The sequence below is a fragment of the Streptopelia decaocto genome (genome assembly GCF_964273445.1).
Source record: "Streptopelia decaocto genome assembly, chromosome: 9".
Lineage (NCBI taxonomy): Eukaryota > Metazoa > Chordata > Aves > Columbiformes > Columbidae > Streptopelia > Streptopelia decaocto.
In genome coordinates this window covers 19,582,962-19,602,696 of record NC_138664.1, presented here as the reverse complement: position 1 = coordinate 19,602,696, position 19,735 = coordinate 19,582,962, and the positions used below count along the sequence as shown (strand labels likewise).

General features: G+C 54.3%; 1 protein-coding gene across 1 annotated transcript in view; it reads left to right on the top strand.

Moving 5' to 3' along the window:
- Positions 1–1,728: 1,728 nt before the first annotated feature.
- The window catches only part of CCDC33 (coiled-coil domain containing 33), a gene marked incomplete at both ends in the record, with an annotated part of 34,506 nt that continues 16,499 nt past the window's right edge, over positions 1,729–19,735 (top strand). The window contains 10 exons of the mRNA XM_082061102.1: positions 1,729–2,029; positions 2,380–2,831; positions 3,743–3,940; positions 4,624–4,812; positions 12,716–12,879; positions 16,732–16,853; positions 18,150–18,259; positions 18,966–19,067; positions 19,210–19,301; positions 19,453–19,573. Of these exons, the coding sequence (XP_081917228.1) occupies positions 1,729–2,029; positions 2,380–2,831; positions 3,743–3,940; positions 4,624–4,812; positions 12,716–12,879; positions 16,732–16,853; positions 18,150–18,259; positions 18,966–19,067; positions 19,210–19,301; positions 19,453–19,573 (1,851 nt within the window). The remainder of the gene's footprint in view (positions 2,030–2,379; positions 2,832–3,742; positions 3,941–4,623; positions 4,813–12,715; positions 12,880–16,731; positions 16,854–18,149; positions 18,260–18,965; positions 19,068–19,209; positions 19,302–19,452; positions 19,574–19,735) is intronic.

The window sequence follows — 19,735 nt, the reverse complement described above, 5'->3', positions numbered from 1 at the left end:
CCATTTCCCCACATGAGAGCCTGGCAGGGCTTTAATTGAGATGAGGAAACAGCCCAGATTGCCATGGTTTTGTAGGTGCAACATCTCAGAGCAGCATCACGCTCAATTCAAGCCACCTCTGGGCTGGGAAGCACCACTTTGTCCTTGCTTTGGGAGCACTGAGCTGTTTCCAGCCATCAGGGGAAAGAACTACCAATTTCTCTTTAGGATTTCTTTTTAGCTAGTCCGTCCATTGTCCGTGGACACTTCCAAAGTGATTCTTGGAGACAGGTCTTGGCTGGCTGCCTTGCAGATCCCTGGACTGCTCCCATACTCTCTCACATACTAGAAAGAAAGAAAAAAAGGCAAAAAATCTTACGCCTCAGGGTCTCAGATGGTGCTTTATCCCCCAACCCTCTCCCTCCGAGGATAACCGTGTTGTTTCAAGCTTGCACCAGCGTGAAGAGACTGGAATGTGGCTTTTTATATGGAGCACAGAGCTGTCTTAGAGAAGGGCCACCTGCTCACCCAGCCCCAGCTCACGTTTCACGGGAAACATCCTGAAAGCTGTGGGAACACGCTATTCTCAGCGGCGAGGAGGGAATTAGATATGACAGGGGGCTCCTGGCAAGGATCAGACGGTGCCATTCCAGCTCCCTGCCCACCCCAGAGCACCAAACCCCTTGAGCGCAGTCCCAAAATATCCACGCTGGGACTAACCTCTGGATGCTCAGCTGGCTCAGTGACAGGTTTAGCAGGCAGGCAGCTCAGCTCCAGTTGCACCAGCCAGAATCACACGTGGACCAAAACCTCTTTGCAGCCAGCTTTGACCCAAGACATCACCCCAAAAAGCACAGTGTGCTCCTGGGCAGGCTGCAAATGCATATAAAGAGCAATATCAACTGCTTGTTTCGTAGTGACACTTCCAAGTCACAGGACAGTTTCTGCCTCGAGCTTGCCTGCAAAGTCACCAAGTGTTAGGATTAGGTGGGTAAATGCTGATCTAACATCCAAGCGCTGCTCCCCAGGCTCATCCTGTTCCAATCAACTCCATGAGGAACCACTTTCCACCCAGCAAATCCCACTAAAAACTTACCTTAGAGCCACCAAAATGCAGCTGCAGGCTTGGCTGTATGGTTCCATCAGCAGGAGATCCAGCACGTGGGTGTGGGAGGAGCAGGATTGTCCCACAGGACTCAGCAATGTGTGGGAGCATCCAGCATGGCTTGTACCAGCATCTCCTGGAGCCTCTGCAACATTCAGACCCATTTGTGCTTAATCTCACAAGGCAAAGGGCTCCAGGAGCCATTGAGTCTCCACTGCAGGGATGCACACACCCCCTGTACGCACACACACACATTGTGTTGCTCAGCACCACCCTGGATATCCCGGGCTGTTTCCTGGAAGGCAGCCACCCCTTTGCATCTTGTTACCTGGTTTCCCAGCAAACAAACTGGAGTTCGAAGCCCTGGACATTGCGCAGGGGCAGGGAAGCTCTCGGCATCTCCCCTTGGCACCAAGGATGCTTTTTCAGGGACAGGGATTTCCTTGCCTTTGAAAGCCGCCTGTGGAGATGTGAAGTCAACACGTACCCAGGGGCACCCCCAGGCATTTTCTTTCCGGAGAGGAGAAGGCGAGAGCAGCAGCAGAGCCAGCTTGGCTCAGAAACCCGCCCCAGGCTTGCTCCAGGGCAGAGATCTGCAGAAACCCAGCAAGGAGGTGTCACCTCCAGACCCCTCCTCTATCCCCATGGCCGGGGAGCCTCGCATCCCCCCAGCCCTGCAGCGTTCGCGGCTGAAGGCTGAGGAGAAGACCCTGGATTTTGAGTTTGAGCTGGTCAGTGCCCAGTTTAACCAGCGCGGCCAGTACGCCCTGCGGCTCACCGTGGAGAACCCGCTGCTGCAGGGCTCCGGTGCCGGCATCCAGCTCTGCATTGACGGCGGGGAGGTTTTCCAGAGCAGCACCGGCACCACCGACACCATCGAGCAGAGCGACCTCGACCAGATCTACTCCTTCCAGAGGAGGAGATTCATCTTCACCCTGCCTAGAGGTAAGAGGCCGGATGCCACAGGGGTGGGCTGATGGTGACACAGGAGCATGGCTCAGGCTGGTTCAGGCTTGCAGACCCCTGTATCAAGCTCACACCTTTGTGCTGAAATACAACCTTGAGCTGGACTCAAAGCAGGGTCAGGGATTAGGGTGGTGAATGGGGCAGGTCCGGCTTGGATAGCAGGGCTAACACCATCAGTGATGGAAACACCTCCCACCCCAAGGTCTAGATGTGTCCCAGAGAGATAAACAGTGCAGAACTAACAGTACTGATGGATGAGCCCAGGAGATGCTCCTGGGACCACTAGCCTTCCTAAGCCAGGCTTTACCCCTCACCATCACTCCGGGCAGGTTTCTGCAAGAACGACAAGAACCATGACGTTCGGCTGCACATCGAGGCCCTGCGCTTCCCCGGGAGGGCAGAGAGGATGAGGAGGAAGAGCAGGCGGGTGGGTGAAGCCTTCTTCGCCATCTACCCCCGGCCCAACCAGCCCCGGCTGAAGCTCTCAGCCAGAAGGGACGAGGACTGGTACCGCTACAGCACAGTGCTGGCCTTGCTGCGGGTGGGCAGCCAGCAGCCAGCCATGCACTGCGGCCACCTGGCCATCACCGTGTCCCTGCGGGAGCACCGGCCACCTGCCGCACAGCCGTCACCCACACCGGTGTCCACCAGCGCCCAGGACTGGGACCAGCAAGCAGCAGCATCCCCACCCCGGGACGTCCCTGTCCCCAGCCACTTGCACCGTACGCCCGAGTCTGCTTATCACTCACTGCCCACCCAGAGCCGTGCCTGCTCCACTGAGGTAGGACAACCCAAATCTGGGGCTCAGAGATCCCATATTCCAGCAAAACAAGGGCAGAGCAGTCTGCTCAGGACAGGATTTGGCTCCGCAGAACAAACAGCTAGAATAGAAACAAAAAGAGAAAAGTCTCTATGGCTTTTAGGAGGTGTCTTTGCTAAAGAGCACAACCCTGCCTCAGTTTCCCCTCCCTCCTCGCTGGGTAGAAGCTTAGTGCCTCTATCTGCCACCAAAGTATGAGACCCTCTTTGTCCAGGACAGGAGAAAGTTAGGACAAGCTCAAAATGCAGGCAGGGTCTTGTTGAGAGAGCAACCATGCAGCAAAGAGGGTTCTACAGCTAAGCCGTGCCCAGAGGTGTAGGAAAAAGATCCTCTGTGGGGCGTTCACCTACTTAACCCCCTTCCAAATCCTCCCCCTTACCTTGCAGGCTGGTGCAGAGCAGCCCCTCCAGCAGAGACCCCAAGAGAGGGCAACAATCCATTGCCTTGCTCTTTTAAGGGCTGCAAGCAGAGGCACCTGGGGCCTGCACAGGTGCTCCCTGTAAAGGATAATTTTTAAAATGATAGTACTTTTTTTTTCTCTTTTTTCCTTTTTTATTTATTGGTTTTTCCCCTCAGGCAGTTGGGGCTGTCAAGAGCAATCCCTAGGGATGCACAGGGAAGAGCTGTCTCTAAGCCTGAAATACAAGTTGTTGTCTGGTTTGTGTTTATGTTATGGCTGGTTTAGGGTTTATTTTTATTTCTTGCAAAAGTTCTGCCCTCAAAGGGTGGGATCCTGAGCCCAAGAGTTAGAGGATGGAGCTGGGATGCAGAGGGGTCACCCTGGGATGTGGCAGGATGTATACTGGGGAGAGTGGGAAAAAGGGGTGCTGGACCCCAACGCTGCATCTTCAAAGTCCTTCTCTTAATTACAGAGGCTGCAGGCTGACCCTGCGCTCAGCTCCTCCCCGGAGCTGCTGGGTGACTTGGCAGCCGAGCACGAGCATCCTTCCTCCTACTCCTCCTCCTCCTCCTCCTCCTCTTCGCTGCCTGTCCCTGCTACCCCCAGCCACAGCAGCTTCCACCTCTCCTCACCAAGCCGAACCCCGGATCTGTCGCCCTCACCAGCACAGGTGAGTGGAGCCGTCGGAGAAGACACCATCCTAAGTTCATTAAAAAATGTGATTATTCATCATAGCCTCCCATTAGAGCTTGGTGGTGCTGGAGGGTTGCGAGGGGACCTGGGTACCAAGCGCTGTTCCTTCTCCCAGGCTGTTGCCTCCCCAGCCTGCTCATGGGGATGGGGGAATGAGAGATCAAACTTGGCATTTCTAGTTCCGTGGCTGTCCCCAGGCAGCGGATGGTGGCACCTAGAAGCTCTCAAAATGCCACCTGCGGGGAGCCGGGGCTGACACGTCTTAAATATTTCAGTTTGCAGCTCAACTCTAGACTTCTAAAAACTGCCGAAACCATTGGGCAGGGCTAATGCAGTCTGAAAAGCTGCATTTCTCTTTCCTTAGTTGTGTTAAAAGCTGTCTAAATAAAGGAAAAAAAGAAACAGACAAGCCCTTGCAGGGGCTCTGTTTCCTGCATCTTGCTGTAAGAATAACATCTGATGATGATGTGCCTGCCGCTCTCTGAGGTGTCTCGTACACCTGTGAAAACATTGCTTTGGATTCCAGCACCAGAGATGTATTTGATCTCATGAAGCCTCCCTGGGTATCCTCGGGGCTCTCTCCTCCTTCCAGGGCATCCCCTGGACTGCAAATCCTCCAGATTCACCCTTCACGGCACTTGGTATCCCTTGTTTTTCGAGGGGATGTGCTATCCCCACCCCGATCAGCTGAAAATTTACTGGCCAGAAACGCCGATTAGCGAGGCACTGATTAAGTTTGCTCAGCAAACGTCTAGACGTGAACTCTTTCGAGGCTCGGAAAAGCAAAGGAAATCGATAGCAATCAGCTGGGATGCGGAGCGGGACGTGGAGCTGGGCCAGGGGCGTAAGGCAACGCATTAGCAAATGCAATTCCGCTCCTGGGCCCCCGGAGGGAATGCAATAAATCACCTGCTGCTGATGTCACCCGGCAAGTATTTGCCAGGATGGTTTTTATTTAAAAATTAAAAGCTGGGAGGTGGAGGGATGTTGGCTGCCAGCCCTCCTGGGAGGGCTGGACGGATGGAAAACGTGTTGGAGGGTGGCTGAGCCCTGCTGGCTTATAGGGAAGTGGGATGAACCCGGCAGAGCTGGGAGATTTAATCTCCAAAAGCTCTCCTAGGATGCTGCAGCCTGGATCTGGTTCGGCTCTTAGTGGTCCAAACCCGAGCATCTTTAAGCTGCTCCTGCTGCGCCTGGGGAAGGTGAACCCTAACCTGGAAGCTTGAGAGACTAAATATCATCCTAAATTCAGGCAGGACTTGGGTGATGAATAGTTTGGGAGATCAAGTGTTGTGTCCATCTGGTTTGCTTTCCCAAATGGCAAAGCCATGCGGGCGCATCTGGTGGAGGGGACAAGCTCCTTGGTGCTGCCTCCGTGCCCAGCATCTCATCTGCAGGCTGGGGGGGTGATGGATGGGTGCTGAGCTCCCCCCGAAAGGCCCAGGCATGGGGATAATGATTTTTTTCATCTCGCCACAATAATGTATTCCCAGGCACGGAGCGGGAGGCTCTGCTGGCTGTTCAAATGCCTCGTGCGTGTTGCACAGCCAGACAGCTGCTAATTGTCCTAGGAACCTGGGCACAGCACCGAGGGGGTGGATGATCTCTTGGTCACTGGGATGGCCCTTGGAGGGATGGAGGAGAGGGGACAGGGCTCAGGTTGACCCTCAGGGACTTCACAGGGGCTCAGTGAAGGGAAATCAGCCTCCAGGTCAGCAGATATCGGTCCCTTACTTGGGGAAACATCCCCGTCTCACTTCCACATGGTGCCGGGGGGCAAGGAGCCAGCTTTTGGAGATCTCCTTGGCAGCTGGACTTGGTTGCAAGCCCACAAGAAGATGGTTTGTTTCCAGTCTCTCTGGACCAGCTGGCAGTGAGGCGCCCGTCCCAAAACAGCAATCTGTTGCTGTTGGGTAGGAGGAATCGCAGCCTTTCTGCGGCAAACAAACGGGTTTGCACACAGCTTGTGCTCCCGCTTGGGTTTACCAGGCTGCGGGGGGATCGGGCAGCTGGGTGGGATGCAGCTGGTGCTTCCCATGATAAGCATAGCCCATCCACCCGTGCAAAGCCAGCTGTGACTGCTGGAGCTTCAACAGGTCGGAAAAATGGCACCAAAACTGCTCCTGGCTCCGTTTACACTGTGCTTTATCCCTTTGGATTCCCCGTGGAGATGAATAGGTTCCCTAGCAAAGCACACGTGGGTGTGAGGCGGCTTGGGGGAACATCCATCACAGGGATGTGCAAAGACATTCTCCAGGCATCGGGCTCACCTTTAGGTTTTTTTTAAGCAAGATACTGAAAGTAAAAGAGGGACTCCTCAAGCACCAAGTGTGTTTCAGGCACAGGAATCTGGGGGATTCTGAGCCATAGCCCAGAATTATAGCCCCTTTTGGGGGGGCTCAGGCTGGGTCTTCCTTTAGGCATGCAGAAGTCCTTCCCCACTGATCAGATGTGGATGGCAAGCTGGGAACTGCATTAGCTTGTCAGCTCTGCTGCTTTTTGGTGGGGAGCAGAGCCCAGCCTTGGCCTCTCCCGAATGCCTCAAATCAAACCCCGACCTGATTTCAAGCTCGGCTTAACCATCTGGCTGTGCTGAGGGGATGGTTTTGGGCTGAGACGTTGCATTTCTGTCTGTCTGCAGTGGTGGGGGAAGCAGGGCTGCTGGAGCAAAGCAAGGATGCTTGTACCAGGTTGTGGATGCTTGTACCAGGATGCAGATAATTGCACTGGGACACAGGCACTTGTATGGGGATGTGGATGCTTATAATGGGATGTGGATGATTGTACTGGGATGTGGATGATTGTACTGGCATGTAGATGCTTGTACTGTGATGTGGATGCTTGCACAGGGATGTGGATGCTTGTACCAGGATGCAGATAACTGCACTGGGATGTGGATGCTTGTACTGGGATGCGGATGCTTGTACTGGGATTCAGCTGCTTGCACTGGGATGCAGGTGCTTGTACCAGGATGCAGATAATTGCACTGGGATGCAGATGCTTGCACTGGGATGCTGATGCTTGTACCAGGATGCAGATAATTGCACCGGCATGCAGATGCTTGTCCCAAGATGCAGATGCTTGCACTGGGATTCAGATGCCCTCACCACATGCCCCATCTTGCTGAGCGATGATGGCAGATAAAAGCTGCTGTCTTCCCGTCACCGGCACGGCAGGGCTGGGGCAGAGGTCTCTGTTAGCAGGTGATGGATGACTTGTGTCTCCCGTCTGTGCCCTGGCCAGCTCATCCATCACTCGTCCCGATGACAGCAGCAGTCACTGGGAGGGTGGCGGGAGGGTGGCAGGGGTCCAGCCCTTCTCCCCAGCCTGTCGCCCTGACACCGGGGTGAGGGGCTGGAGCTGCCTCCCCTCACTTGAAAGCCCAATGAGGCTGAAAAACAAACTTTGCCGGTGGGGCTCGCCCTGGGATGCGGGCGAGATGAATAAAGCCGCTCCGGCGAGCAATTTGTAGGGCTTTGAAAAGCTGTCAGCCCGGGGAGGAGCGTGCCCTGATGGGTTCATCGGGGACGTCGCCTTCCTCCGGCGTCCCTTGATCATCCCGCTCCGTGCCGGAGGGAGCTGCCAGCAAAAGGGGACTTGAGGCAAACGGCTGCTTGCTTAGCTGTGATTTACTGCAAGATGTTTTTCTTTGGGTGAGAAAATGCATGTTCCTAGAGATGCACTGCAAGGCAATTATATCCCTTATCATAACGTCGGGGAGCTGAGGCTGCCCAGTTTGATCCAAAAGTCCCATTTTCCTCATGCTTCTCCCTGCATCTGACATGGAAATGGGCCAGTGCAGAGCGGCAATTCACATTTTCTCAGCTAAAATGGAGAAACATCTTCTCAGATGGAGAAGGCAGATCCTCAAGAGGTTTTCCAAGCTGCTTCTCGATTTGCTCATCTGCAAAGCACAAACTCTTTGGATGATCGGAGGAAACGCAGGCAGGAGGAGCGGCTGCTCGCTCTAATTCCTGCAATTTAAGTCATCATGTCCCTTTAAGTGTCAAATAACTGCCTTGATGACAAAAGCAAATGGGGTTAAAAAGAGAAAATTGCTCCATTTTAAGAGGTGGGGGGGGGAGGAAATTGCACTGGTGCCACTGACAAATATAGAAAGTGTAAAACTCTCCTAATGGAGCAGACGAGGCGGTGCTGGGCTGCCGGCCCATTTAATTATTTGACAGGTGAATTGGGAGTTTTCTACATAAATGGAAGGAAAATGAATTTGGCAATTTTTAGCCCAAAGGGATTCCCAGCCAGCGGCAACGGGGCTCCCCAGGGAAATCGGTTTGGAGTCGGCATCCCTGTGTGCCAACGGGGGAGAGCATCCTCCTCCCGGCACCCCGAAACCGCCCTCTGATCTCTAACGAGCTCCCGCAGGGTCCCCTCCAGGAAACAACTTGCTTAAAAATCATAATAAGAAGAATACATCGAGAATACATCAAGCTGGCAGGGTGAAACGATGAATAAACCAGTGTTTGCTTTCCTGCATCGCTTTTCTGCCTCTTGCTTTCGTTTCGCTTTGCTTGGGTGTTTTTTTCCTGGACAGATGCTTTGAACCTGCTCGGGGAAGGTGTTGGGAAATACCCCTTGCAATACAATAGGGTTTGCTTCAAAAAAAAAAGAGAAAAAAAACTCTGGCTGTTTGTGTTTTGAGAGAGTCTCGAGCCTTTGCGGCGTGGAGGATACACTTGTTTGCTCCTAGAAATGAAAAGCAAAAGCCCTTTGCTTCGCAGGGACAGCGGTGACATCCCCGCTTGAAGGTGCTGGGGACGCCCATGGGTGCAGCTGGGTGCTCCTCTCCCACAGGTGGGAGCAGGAAGAGTGCTGATACTGTTTTAATCTTCCTTTTAACTGTAATTGTGTTTGGCCGGCTCCCCTGAGCTTGTTCCGGGAGATGCATTTGCTGGTTTTTTTCCCAGCTAGATTGCTTTCCTTGTTTTGCTCATTGGAGACAGGCCGGGGCCTGTGCCATGCCAGCTCTGCATTAATAGAGCCTCAAAATGAGATTTCACAGCCTCCAATCTGATTAGCGCCCAGGCTCCGGTTGCTTTGGAGAGTGGGGCAGACAGACGAGGAGCCACGATGCTGGGGGGGGTTGCAAACCCATACAGGTGTGGGGTGTCACTGCGGGCTCCTGGGGATCTGGGGACAGCAGGACATGCAATGCATCTCCCACCCCCAAAAACCCCTAAATTCAGGTGCTAAACAGTCCCTCGTGCAGCATGCTGGGAGAAGGCTGGTCTGGGCGAAGCAGCTGCATCCGCTCGCCCATCAGCCGCCAAGCCCTTACTGGGCTGCTCGTGGTCTATAAGCCTGCAATTCATCCCATTTTGCTGCCTGATGATGTGTAAAATCCCATCGCCACCCCGGTTCCCCTGTGCTCAGGGGTGCATGTGTGCTCGCTGCCCATGACACAGCCCATGGGCTGTATCTGGCTGCTCATCCCTGCTATCAGGAGATGCTCTGCAGTGGTCCAGCTCCAGGAGGCAGCTGCATCTGCTGGGATGTCCTGAGGGACACTTGGGGACCCAGCATCTTCAGGCTGGCCTGGCTCGGGGATGTCCTGACCATGCTCTTCACAGTATCACAGTATGCTTGGGATTGGAAGGGACCTCAAAAGATCATCCAGTCCAATCCCCCTGCTGGAGCAGGAACGCCCAGGTGAGGTCGCACAGGAACATGTCCAGGTGGGTTTTGAATGTCTGCACAGAAGGAGACTCCACAAACCCCATGGGCAGCCTGTTCCAGTGTCTGTCACCCTCACTGAGAAGAAGTTTTTTCTCAAAGTTAAGTGGAACCTCGTGTTCCAGCTTGATCCCATTACCCCTTGTCCTATCATTGTTTGCCACCGAGAAGAGCCTGGCTCCATCCTCGTGGCACTCACCCTTTATATATTTATAAACATTAATAAGGTCACCCCTCAGTCTCCTCTTCTCCAAACTAAAGAGACCCAGCTCCCTCAGCCTTTCTTCATAAGAGAGGTGCTCCACTCCCTTAATTTTCCTCATGTCCAGGCTCAGCATTGGAGGTGACACCTGTGGGCAGGTCCTGCTGCTTAAACAAGCCAAGTGCCACTTTATTTTCCCATCCTCTCGGCTGCCAGGGGAGGGGAAGCGGCTTGTCGGTGTTTAGCTGCCGTGAGGAGGTTTGAAAGGAGCCTGGGGAGACATCACGTAAGAAAACTCACACCAGCCCCAGTCTATCTTCACTTATGGAGCCTACTATTATTTTATGAAGTCTCAGGAGGAAGATAAAGCTGCCACGTTCCCAACAGCTGCTCATAAATTGCCGGGGACAGGGAGGAGCTCGGGGCTGCGAGCGTTCCCACCGCTGGTTTCTTGTCCTGGAGAGCAGTGGCACATCGTCCCAAGCACCGGAGAAATCCAAATTCAAGGAGCATCCTGCAAGAAGCAACCTTCTGCCAAGGGGAAAATGCAGCTGTGGTGGCCAGATGTGGGCAGGGGGCTGGGGTGGGGTGGAGGAGGCCCTGTCCCACCGCAGTGCCGTGCCTGGATGTCCCTGCTGGCTCCCAGCCTGGGCTGTCATCCCCAAACTAACTGTCAGGCTCCTGGGGGTATTTATGACTTGTCAGCCTGCGGCCAGAAGCAATTTAATCTTGGCTGAGGAGCTGCCTGGGCCCCGGTGCTTCTTTCCAGATGATAAAGTAGTTGATAGAAAAACAAATTACAATGATGGCAGCTCAGGCACCGTTAATCAACCTCCCCGCACCATCACAGTGTGAATAATTAATAATCATCATTAAGGATGCTTTAAGGGTGGCTTAGGGTTAAGGTGCTGTGTGGGATCAGCGCAGTGAGACGCTCGAGATGTTCTGCAGGAGTCGGTGATGCTCAAACGTGTTGTTCCCAGCTGAGACCCTTGGGGATGCGGGAACTTTATATTTTCTCCACCTCCGCAAGCTACAGGTTGCAAACTCCTGGGTAAGAGCACTTGACTTGGCAGGGCTGGAGAAGCTTTGCTTCCCACTGAGTAAGAGAAAAACAAGCGTGGGCTTTACCTGGAACTGCAGGCACCCTCCTTACTGGAAGAAATACTGAATTTCCTCCTGTCTTTCAATTGTGACTTTCTTTTTCTTTTTTTTTCAGCAGTTAATCACAGCCTTGCTGAGGGTTTTGGGTACCAGGCGCCTGCAAAGCCTGGCATTGTTCATACCTGCTATTTTTAAAATGTTTTGTTCTCCTGCTGAGTTTTACTTAGCTTAACTGCTCGTGAATTTTCTATTAAAACCCCTCACTAATTATCGTGCATTGCTAGCAACAAAACCTACTCTTTTTTGGTTTTAGGGAGGTGTAAATATAAGTGGTGGGTATAAAAGATGTGTGCTAAGAAACCTGCTTCTGTTATTGGGAATGTGAAAGAAAACACGGGAAATTCCCCAAAATAGTGATCTGGAGCTGTAAATAAGGGTGCAGTGTGGGACTGAAATATGGCATAAAAGCTTAGTGTCTGGTGTCCCCCAGCGAGCTCTGAGGTGTCCACAATTCAAAGCCCCAAGATTCAGCTGACAGGAAAAAAATTAAGGGGGGAGAAAGCTGATTTTCACGTTTTCCTGAGCCATCGGTGGTCGGAGCACCCACGTTTCCATCCCACTTGGCTTCAGGTTTGTTATCCCCCATGGTGACGGGTCACCTCTCTGCTGCTCCCGTCACTGTTGCAGCTTTGGGAGAGACAAAGGAGAAGGTTTTGGATGAACCAGCCCCTCGCTGCAGGGTTTGAAGGCAAAACCACACGTCGCAGGGGATTTGCAGGCAGTGGCTTTGAGAAGCCCCCAGGGTGGTCGCTGGGCTGGAGCTCTTGCCTTCACCCCGGGAGGTGGAAGGATGCAGAAAGGTTTGCTTTCCAGGGCCTGAAGCATTGCAGGGTCGGTTTAACTCCTTGTAGGCATAGCTCAGTGCAATATTAGGTGTATTTGTGCTTCCCGAGGCGGTGTCGTGGAAGGGATGCAGCTGGGGGGACGTCTCGCACGTGGATGGGGTGTGATGGGTGCGGGGCCAGTCCCCATCGAGGGTGAGGAGCGGCAGCTTGTGGCTTTGCTGCTCCTTATCACATCATCTGGTGAGAATTAATGAGCCTCTGGGCTTTTCCCCCCCGAATTGGGCTGAGATCCCAGTTCTTGCGGAGCCCATATATAATAAATGGCAGAGATGCCTGGGCTGGCAAGAAGGGTGAGCAGGGGAGTGGTGGGACTGGGGAAGGGGTGTTGTTGGCAGGTCTGAGAGCCCTGGGTGGGATGGAAATGCTTTGGATCGTTAATCCCCCTTTTGTTAACCTGGCTTAGGGTCTTTGACTGGACCGTGGTGTTGCTAGCCCCCATGGGACCACACTGAGCAGGGATGCTGAGCTGGTTTCACCCCGTGCAGGATGCTCCCGTGCAGCTGGGTGTCCTCCCAGAGAGCCTGGGACCTGCTGTGGCTCTGCCGTGACACAGTGACATCCGTGGTGCGGAGCCGCAGCTGGGTACCGGGGACAGGGAGGAGGCAGCTGTGATGGGAACGTGCCACGTTATCACTTCCCTGGCTTGTTGTCCCCTGTTCAGGCTCTCAGCATCCAGCAGAGGTTGTGGCGACAAGCCTGGGTGATGAAGATGCACCCAAGGCATCATCTCCCTGGCCTGGGCTCTCAGAATTGGGTTGGGGACATTGGGACAAGGTTGAGCGACAGGGATGTCCCTGTAGCTTTGCCAGCTGCTCCCCACTTTGACATCTCTCCCGCTTGCTCCTGACAGGTCTCTGAGTCCCCCGCCGGGATGGACGAGCCCAGGCACACACTGGGGGCTGGCGGGGGACACATGGCCTGTGCGGGGAAGGAAGCCATTACTGTCACCCTCCACAGTGCCACCAATCTGCCAGCCACACGGGAGGGCCAGGTGCCGTGGCCATACGTTGTCATGTGAGTACCCAGCATCTGCGAAGGGGGACAACGGAGATGGTGGGGACACAGCGAAAAGGTTTTGGAGCTCTGACCCTGCTATTAACTCTTTGCAAGCCCCAGGGAAGGAGAAAACCCCTTTAGTGGTGATACGCATAAGTGTCATCTCTGTGGGATGCTCGTTGTGGGGAGGGGAGCGGGGGAAAATGGGGGACTGGGTGCTTTGGCTCGCTGGGACATTGGGAAGAAAGCATTCCTAATATTGAAAGTATAAAATGATGTCAAAGAATCCACAAGGTAATGCTGCCTGGGTTTGGGGATGATATCATGATAAATAAAAGAGGGTTTTAATAAATAAAACAGGATACTTGGGGAAGGAGAACTTGGCTGCTCGTGCATTATGCATGTGCCGGGGGACTCAATTAGCCGGTTGCGCTTTGGTCTGTGTTAAAAGCGGGGGGTAAGCCTGCCAGCCCAAAGAGCCCTTCCAGCAGGCAGAGCGGCTTTAGCATCGCTTCCCTGGGAAAGAAGGGAGAAAGTGGCTGTCAGTGCCTTTGGAGCATCGCTTTGGAGCTCCCTAGGGAGTTTGGTTTCTCCGGGACATCTCCCTGGGGCAGCGATGCACGGGCTGGTTCCCAAACAGGGGACAAGGCAGCAGAGCCAGGGCTTGTCTGCTGGGGACAACGAGCAGCCGCGGCTGTCAGAGCCTGGAAAGCTCTTCTCTAGAGCAAACTGTTGCTTACTGGGCATTTTCCAGCGGAGAAGCCCCGAGCCTGGAGGTGAAGGGGGTCCCAAGGTCTGTCGGTGTGGCACAGCCTTTTCTGCACGGTGCCAGCCACATCCGACATCCCCGTGCTCCGCCCCGACAGCCGGAGTAGCTCCACCGCAGGAGTTGTCTCTATTTCCATAAACCAATTATCTCCAGATAATCTCGGGAGATTTAAACATCAATATCCTAAATGATAGCACGAGGGTGGCGTGTGGTTGTTGCATCTCTCTTTACATTCTGGTGCCGCTCCATCACCGCATTGCCATGGTAACGAGGGAGCAATGGAGGGGAGGGTGGTATTAGGGATGCAGGACACATGAGGGGCCTTTTAGTAACCATAGTGAGGGATCCAGGGCAGAAGGGAATCAGTTATTGTTTTCCAGGAGAAGGAGAGTAGCATGTTGCAGTTAAAAGGTGGGTTTTGAGGGACGGGAAGGACAAGCGGGTGGTGGATGTGCTGCTGGGGGCCTGGTGGCAGCCAATCCCCCCTGAAGCAGGTGGGTACCACCAGCGGAGCCAGCCCAAGCTCAAACTGCTGGTCTTCAGAGCATCACCGCCCCAAATTCAGCAATGAGCCAGGAGGAGGGGAGCAGTACCACTTGTTCCAGCCCTCACGGGGCGGGAAAGGCTGGATGGAGGGAATCTGAAAGCCCTCAAGCATCCCAATGAGCTTGGGGTCATCCCTTCACCTGAGGGATGCTCTAGGTACCTGGCTTCACTCCTCTTCCTCTGAATCCTGAGCAAATCCCTGCTCTCTGGTTCCAGGACCACCGGTGGGTTTGTACCGCATCTTTCTTTCCCTCTGTCACATGCACAGATAAATTGCTCCCAGGCTGGCGGGATGCAGAGATGACCTTGGAGAGCTGAAGCCAGGTGTGTTGGCAATTAACGGCACAAAGCGCCCGGCTCCGGTGGCTTCTCCTCTCCATCGAGTACCGCGGGCGGGTGAAAGTGCCTCCTCGCTTCTGCCTTTCTGCTTTTCAATACTGAGAGAAGAAACTCAAGGTCGCTGCTGAATGCGCCGGCTGCTCCCAGCCTGGGGGATGGGGCTCCGATCCTCCCCTGCCTGTGGTCCTGCCTGCGGTCCTGCCTGCACAGGCAGCGGTCCTGCCGTGGGGCAGGTGGGATGCTCCACCCAGGAAGGGTCTTCTGCAGGCAAAGCTTTTTGCCTCTGCCATGTACCCAAAAAGAAGCCAGGGGCTCCTTTATATATATATTTATTATACAGATATTTATTGCATATTTATCCATATTTAATTATCCAAACTGTGCTGGAGATCCCCAGGCTCAGCACTGAGCACAGTGGTGGGAAGCAGCATCACCTTCCCCAGGGCCAAATCCTACACCTGCGGCATAAATAACACCCCGGGTTTTGGGTTTGCCAACTCGTGTTGCGCAGGATTTTTGTTCCCTGAGAACGATGCACCTGCACCACCACTTTGCCTCTGCAGGATGTCGGCCCTGAGCTATAACTCACCCTGTGGAGATAATCAGCTATAACACTGGATAAATAAGTATTTGCCAAGGCTGGACACAGCCCTACCAAGCCCTTTGCTGGGCACCCAGGTGTCACACGCAGCGGGGTGGCTCGCGTGACGCTGTCCCCGAGCACACTGCCGTATAATAACTCCCCAGCGGCGGCTGCCGTTATCTTTTATCCTTATCTTTTCTCGCAGCAGTGGGTGGCTGGTGCATTCCGTGCGCAGAGCAAAGTGCACGCCCTGGAGCAGGCAGGGAGGGATGCGGAGCATCACAGCAGCATCTCCATGTGTTGTGCTGCCGGGGGCTGCTTTTTCCCTCCCTTCCCCACTTCACAGCTCTTTTTGAATCCTCTCTCATCCTTAGGCAAGTCTATAATGAAGAGGGGCCCAGAGCAGCCGGTTCTCACCCTCCTCCTCCCCCTTCTCCCACCCCCCCAAGCCCAGGTCTGGCTTCATTCGGACTCGGCGCACGTTGCTGGTAGACCAATCCCCCACAGAGCTCATTACTGGAGAGCAAATTTCCGTCCAACCCCTCCATAACGCTGCGCCTGATGCTAATTCCCACCTGCCAGAGCCGGCCGGCTCAGCTCCATCCCTGCGGGATGCAGGTGGGATTCTCCGCTGAGAAAGGGAACACGTGGGACATGAGCAGGGCATGTAGATGCAGCTGGGCTGAGGGTCCTTCAGACTGATCTCTGCAGGAGATGGAGCATCGTGCCATCCAGCTTATAGCTCTGGGATGAACCTGCTGGGTCCCACTGGTACCTGGAGCTCATGCTGCATCTGGAAGGACTTTTGTCATCTCCTTTCTGCCGGAGATGGAGCGGCAAAGTGCCACCATCTGCTCTCTGTCACTGCAGCGCTCCGGTGACCTCTCCCGTGTTGGCTCTGCTCCAGCAGGAGCTTTCCTGGAGGAGCCAGTACCGGACACTTTATCATCTTAATATCCAGAGCAACCCCATTGGCAGGGCTGGGGACATCTGTGTCATATTGGGCTGGTGCCATGTCACCGTCCCCCTTCACCCTGCGGTCAAGGATGGAAAGGGTTTGAGGACACCATGTCACCAGGCACTGTGACTCTGCCACTGTCGTAGAGCTTCCAGGACAACACCAAGTGAAGACCCCCAAAAAGATCTGTCCGCCCCCGCTAATGCAGGGGGAGGAATTATTATCAATATATCAATTATTATCAATGTATCCATTGATGGTCACTTGATAAAAGTGGGAGGAACAACCTCAAACCTGCCCTGATGGTGACAGCCCTGCATGAGCATGGATGAAGAATTACTGTGAACGCTGCAGTAATTATTGCTCAGCCTTGTTATGTGCCGGGTTTAATGACGGCGGTCGTTAACATTCCATCTCCTCTCTCCTTTCCCAGCAGCCTCCTCCCAGTCCCTTCATCAATACAGCTGGATAATTAGCCTCCGGGGTCCGAAATAGCCTTGCGGATAAAAGGGGCTGCAAACCTCCGTCACTGGGGGCTTGGCAGCATCTGACAGCCGGGAATAAAACCAGCCCAGGCCCCCCAGCACAGTCCCCCCTCCCAGCCCCAGCTTCCTGCTGACACATTGCCCTTCCTCACCCAGTAACCAGCCTGGTTTCCCTCCCTCTTTCTCCCAGTAAGACCAGCGGAGGGGACGAGAAGGCGGAGGTGACTCGTGTGTCCTCAGTGCCCACCCACGCACCCTCCTGGGAGGAGGAGGTGACAGTGGAAATAGATGCTGAAGATGCGGGCTGGGCAGGTGAGAGCACCCAAGGAGCCTGTGGACAGCGATGCTGGGGACTCGGAATGGCACTCGTCTCCTCAAAGGGTTAATTTGGGGAGATTAGGGAGCCTGTGCTCCAAAATCCTGAGTGGCACCCAGGCAGGTGGCTGTTGTGGGGACAAATGCCCCATGCCACCGTGGCTGCGGTGGCTCGTGCTTCAGGATAGAGCCAGAGGGACACAGGGCTGCAGGTGACAATGCCAAACTCCAGGCGCCCTCCAGATCCCCACTTTGGAATCGGCACCAAGGAAGAGAACCCCAAATATTTCCCCATAGTTCATGATGCTGTTGCACCTGGCTCGGGGCTGCTCAAGTCTATAATTGTAATAAAACTTGTGGCATTTGGGGCCAGGATTTTGATTATAATCAGACCCTTGTGAAACAATCTCCAGGAGGCAATCGTCACATCGTGCCTAATCCCGTTTAGGCCCTGACCTTAATGAAATGGAAGAGCTTTTAATATACTTCGGCTCTACCCCATGTGGTACCCGGGGAGATGCGGGGAGTCTTGCTGGGACCCTGCTTGTCATCCCTCCTCAGAACCTCCCGATGCTCAGAGATGTTCATCCCCCACATGCTCAGACCGCAGTTGTCATTTCCAGGTGCAGCGCACACCTTTTCTTGTCCAGAAATATGCTTTCCATCCTTTTCTTGCCCAGAAACATGATTTCCATCAGCTGGGCTGCCAAGCGTGATCTGTCATCAGAGACGAGTAGCAGAAAAGCCACTTGTCTCTCGCTCGACCCCAAAACGCTTTTCCCTGGTGCTTTTTCCACAAGGGGCTGGGAGAAAACGAACATTTCCATGTAAATTGAGCACTCACTGAAAAGCATGAGCTGGGGAAACTGTAGTCCATGCATTCATCCAGTGCATCCTCTTCATTCTGGGGACATTTCGGGGACATGCAGTGGGTCCCTGCACACCCATGGCATCACCAGGGTGGCCAAGGAGGAGTTAAGGTGGCTCAGTCATTAAGCTGGGGGAAGGGAAGCCCAAGTCTTGATGGCAGCATAAAGAGAGGGCGGTTTTCCCTTCCATCAGCTCCTTTTTTTTTTTCTTCTTATAAAAGGCTCCTGCTCGTGCTTGTCAACTAAATTGCAGCTTTGCTTTAAGTTCAGGGAAGAGCTGGGGGTGTCAGCACCGTGGGGATGATGCTGCCATGCCAGGGGATATATGGAGACTGAGTTACGCTGAGAGGGCAGATGCTTCTGTCCATTTACATCCCCAAACCTCTCCCCATCACTTCTCACAGCCTGACCCTCTCCCTTCCAGCCCTGAACCTCACAGTGGCAGACAAAGCCACCAAGGAGGTGTTGGGGACCTTCCAGCTGCCAGTGCGACACCTCCAGCCCTTCCAGCCCCACCGCTGCAGGCTGGTGCTGGTAGGTACAGTGCCTGCCCCTCCGTCCCGCTGCTTATTCCTGCTTAGAACTTGCTGTTTTCACCCCAGGGCTGTAGCTGGGGTTGTGGGCAAAGGGAACCTTGTGTAACGACGTAATCCGGGTGGGAAAACCCGAATTTGGCAAGTCGGGGAAGGTGCTCAAAGAGGCACGTGAGGTTCGCGGGAGGTGGGAACAAGGCAGGCGTTGTGCTGGGTTTATTTTCATCTCTCTCCAGTAGGAAAAGGTGGAGGAAAAGGGATGGGATTGCAAGCTGGGAAGTGATTTTCGCCCTCAATATCCTGGGAAAGGAGATGCGAGGCTGGGCCATATGTCGGAGGGTTCATTAAACATGCTGGGCATTAATTAATGCAGGCAGGTCCCCAGCCTCAGAGAGAAGCCACTTCCCAAGCCCTTCAGTGAGGATGTCTCTTTGCCAATGTGCCACTGGTCCCTGGCAAACTCATTGCAGACTGCCCCCAGATCAGAAATGAGTTTCCTCTTCCCTGCACAGAGATTGGGAGCGATTAAATATTTAAATGCAGAAAGATTTATTATATTGATCTTTTCCGGGAAGGCTCCAGGGGACAGTGAGGTTTAATTATCAGTTGGTGCTTTATTGCCGGCGATGGGCCGTGTGCGTGCTCAGTGCCCGCGTTTGGTGGCCTTGACCCTTCCTCCTCCCACATCCACTCTCCTCCACAAACAGCCAAGGAAGCAGGACCCCGTGGGGACTGTTCTGCACGTCACTGTCACCCGCAAAGGGAGCTGCATCCCTCGCTACCATGGACTGAGCTACGTGGCCTTGGAGGTGAGAGGTGGCCCTGGCGACAGGGGATGGCAGGGTCTGGGATGGACCAGAGCACCCCGACTCAAGAAGGAGGATGCTGCATGCTGTTCTGGCAGCTGTTGATGCTGTTTCACCCCCACAAATTTGGTAACCCCTCTCCCAGATGCTGCTGCGGGGGCTGTCAGCCCCCCTGGCCACCCGCCATGAGGCCCTCGTCGCAGTGGCCAGAGTTGTGACCAATGTTCAGGAGTACAAGTGAGTGGTGGCCACAGCCGGCTGCTGGTGACATGGGTGGGGTATGGCTGGGTTTTGGACACCCTGAGCATCCCTGGTGCCATTGTTTGGCTTGCCAGGAGCTGGCACCACCCTCCATGTGCTGACAGTCCCCCTTTCCGTCACCTCTCAGGTACCGCATGGAGAAACGTCCCATGGCCTGTCCCGACATCACGCCCACCACCATCACCTTCCCAGACCCCCCAGCATCAGCCTTCAGCATCTCCCGCTCTGTCAACCATGGCTGCCCACAGGTACGGACCGAGCGTATCCGCGGGGATGCAGGGGGGCGGCAGCATCCCTCCCACTTGGGTACTACTGAGCATCCCTCCTTCCACAGGGTAGTGGAGCCTCCCACACAGGGAAAAGCTTTAGCGGCAAAGCGATGCTTTGAGCACCAAAGACACACTCCCCTC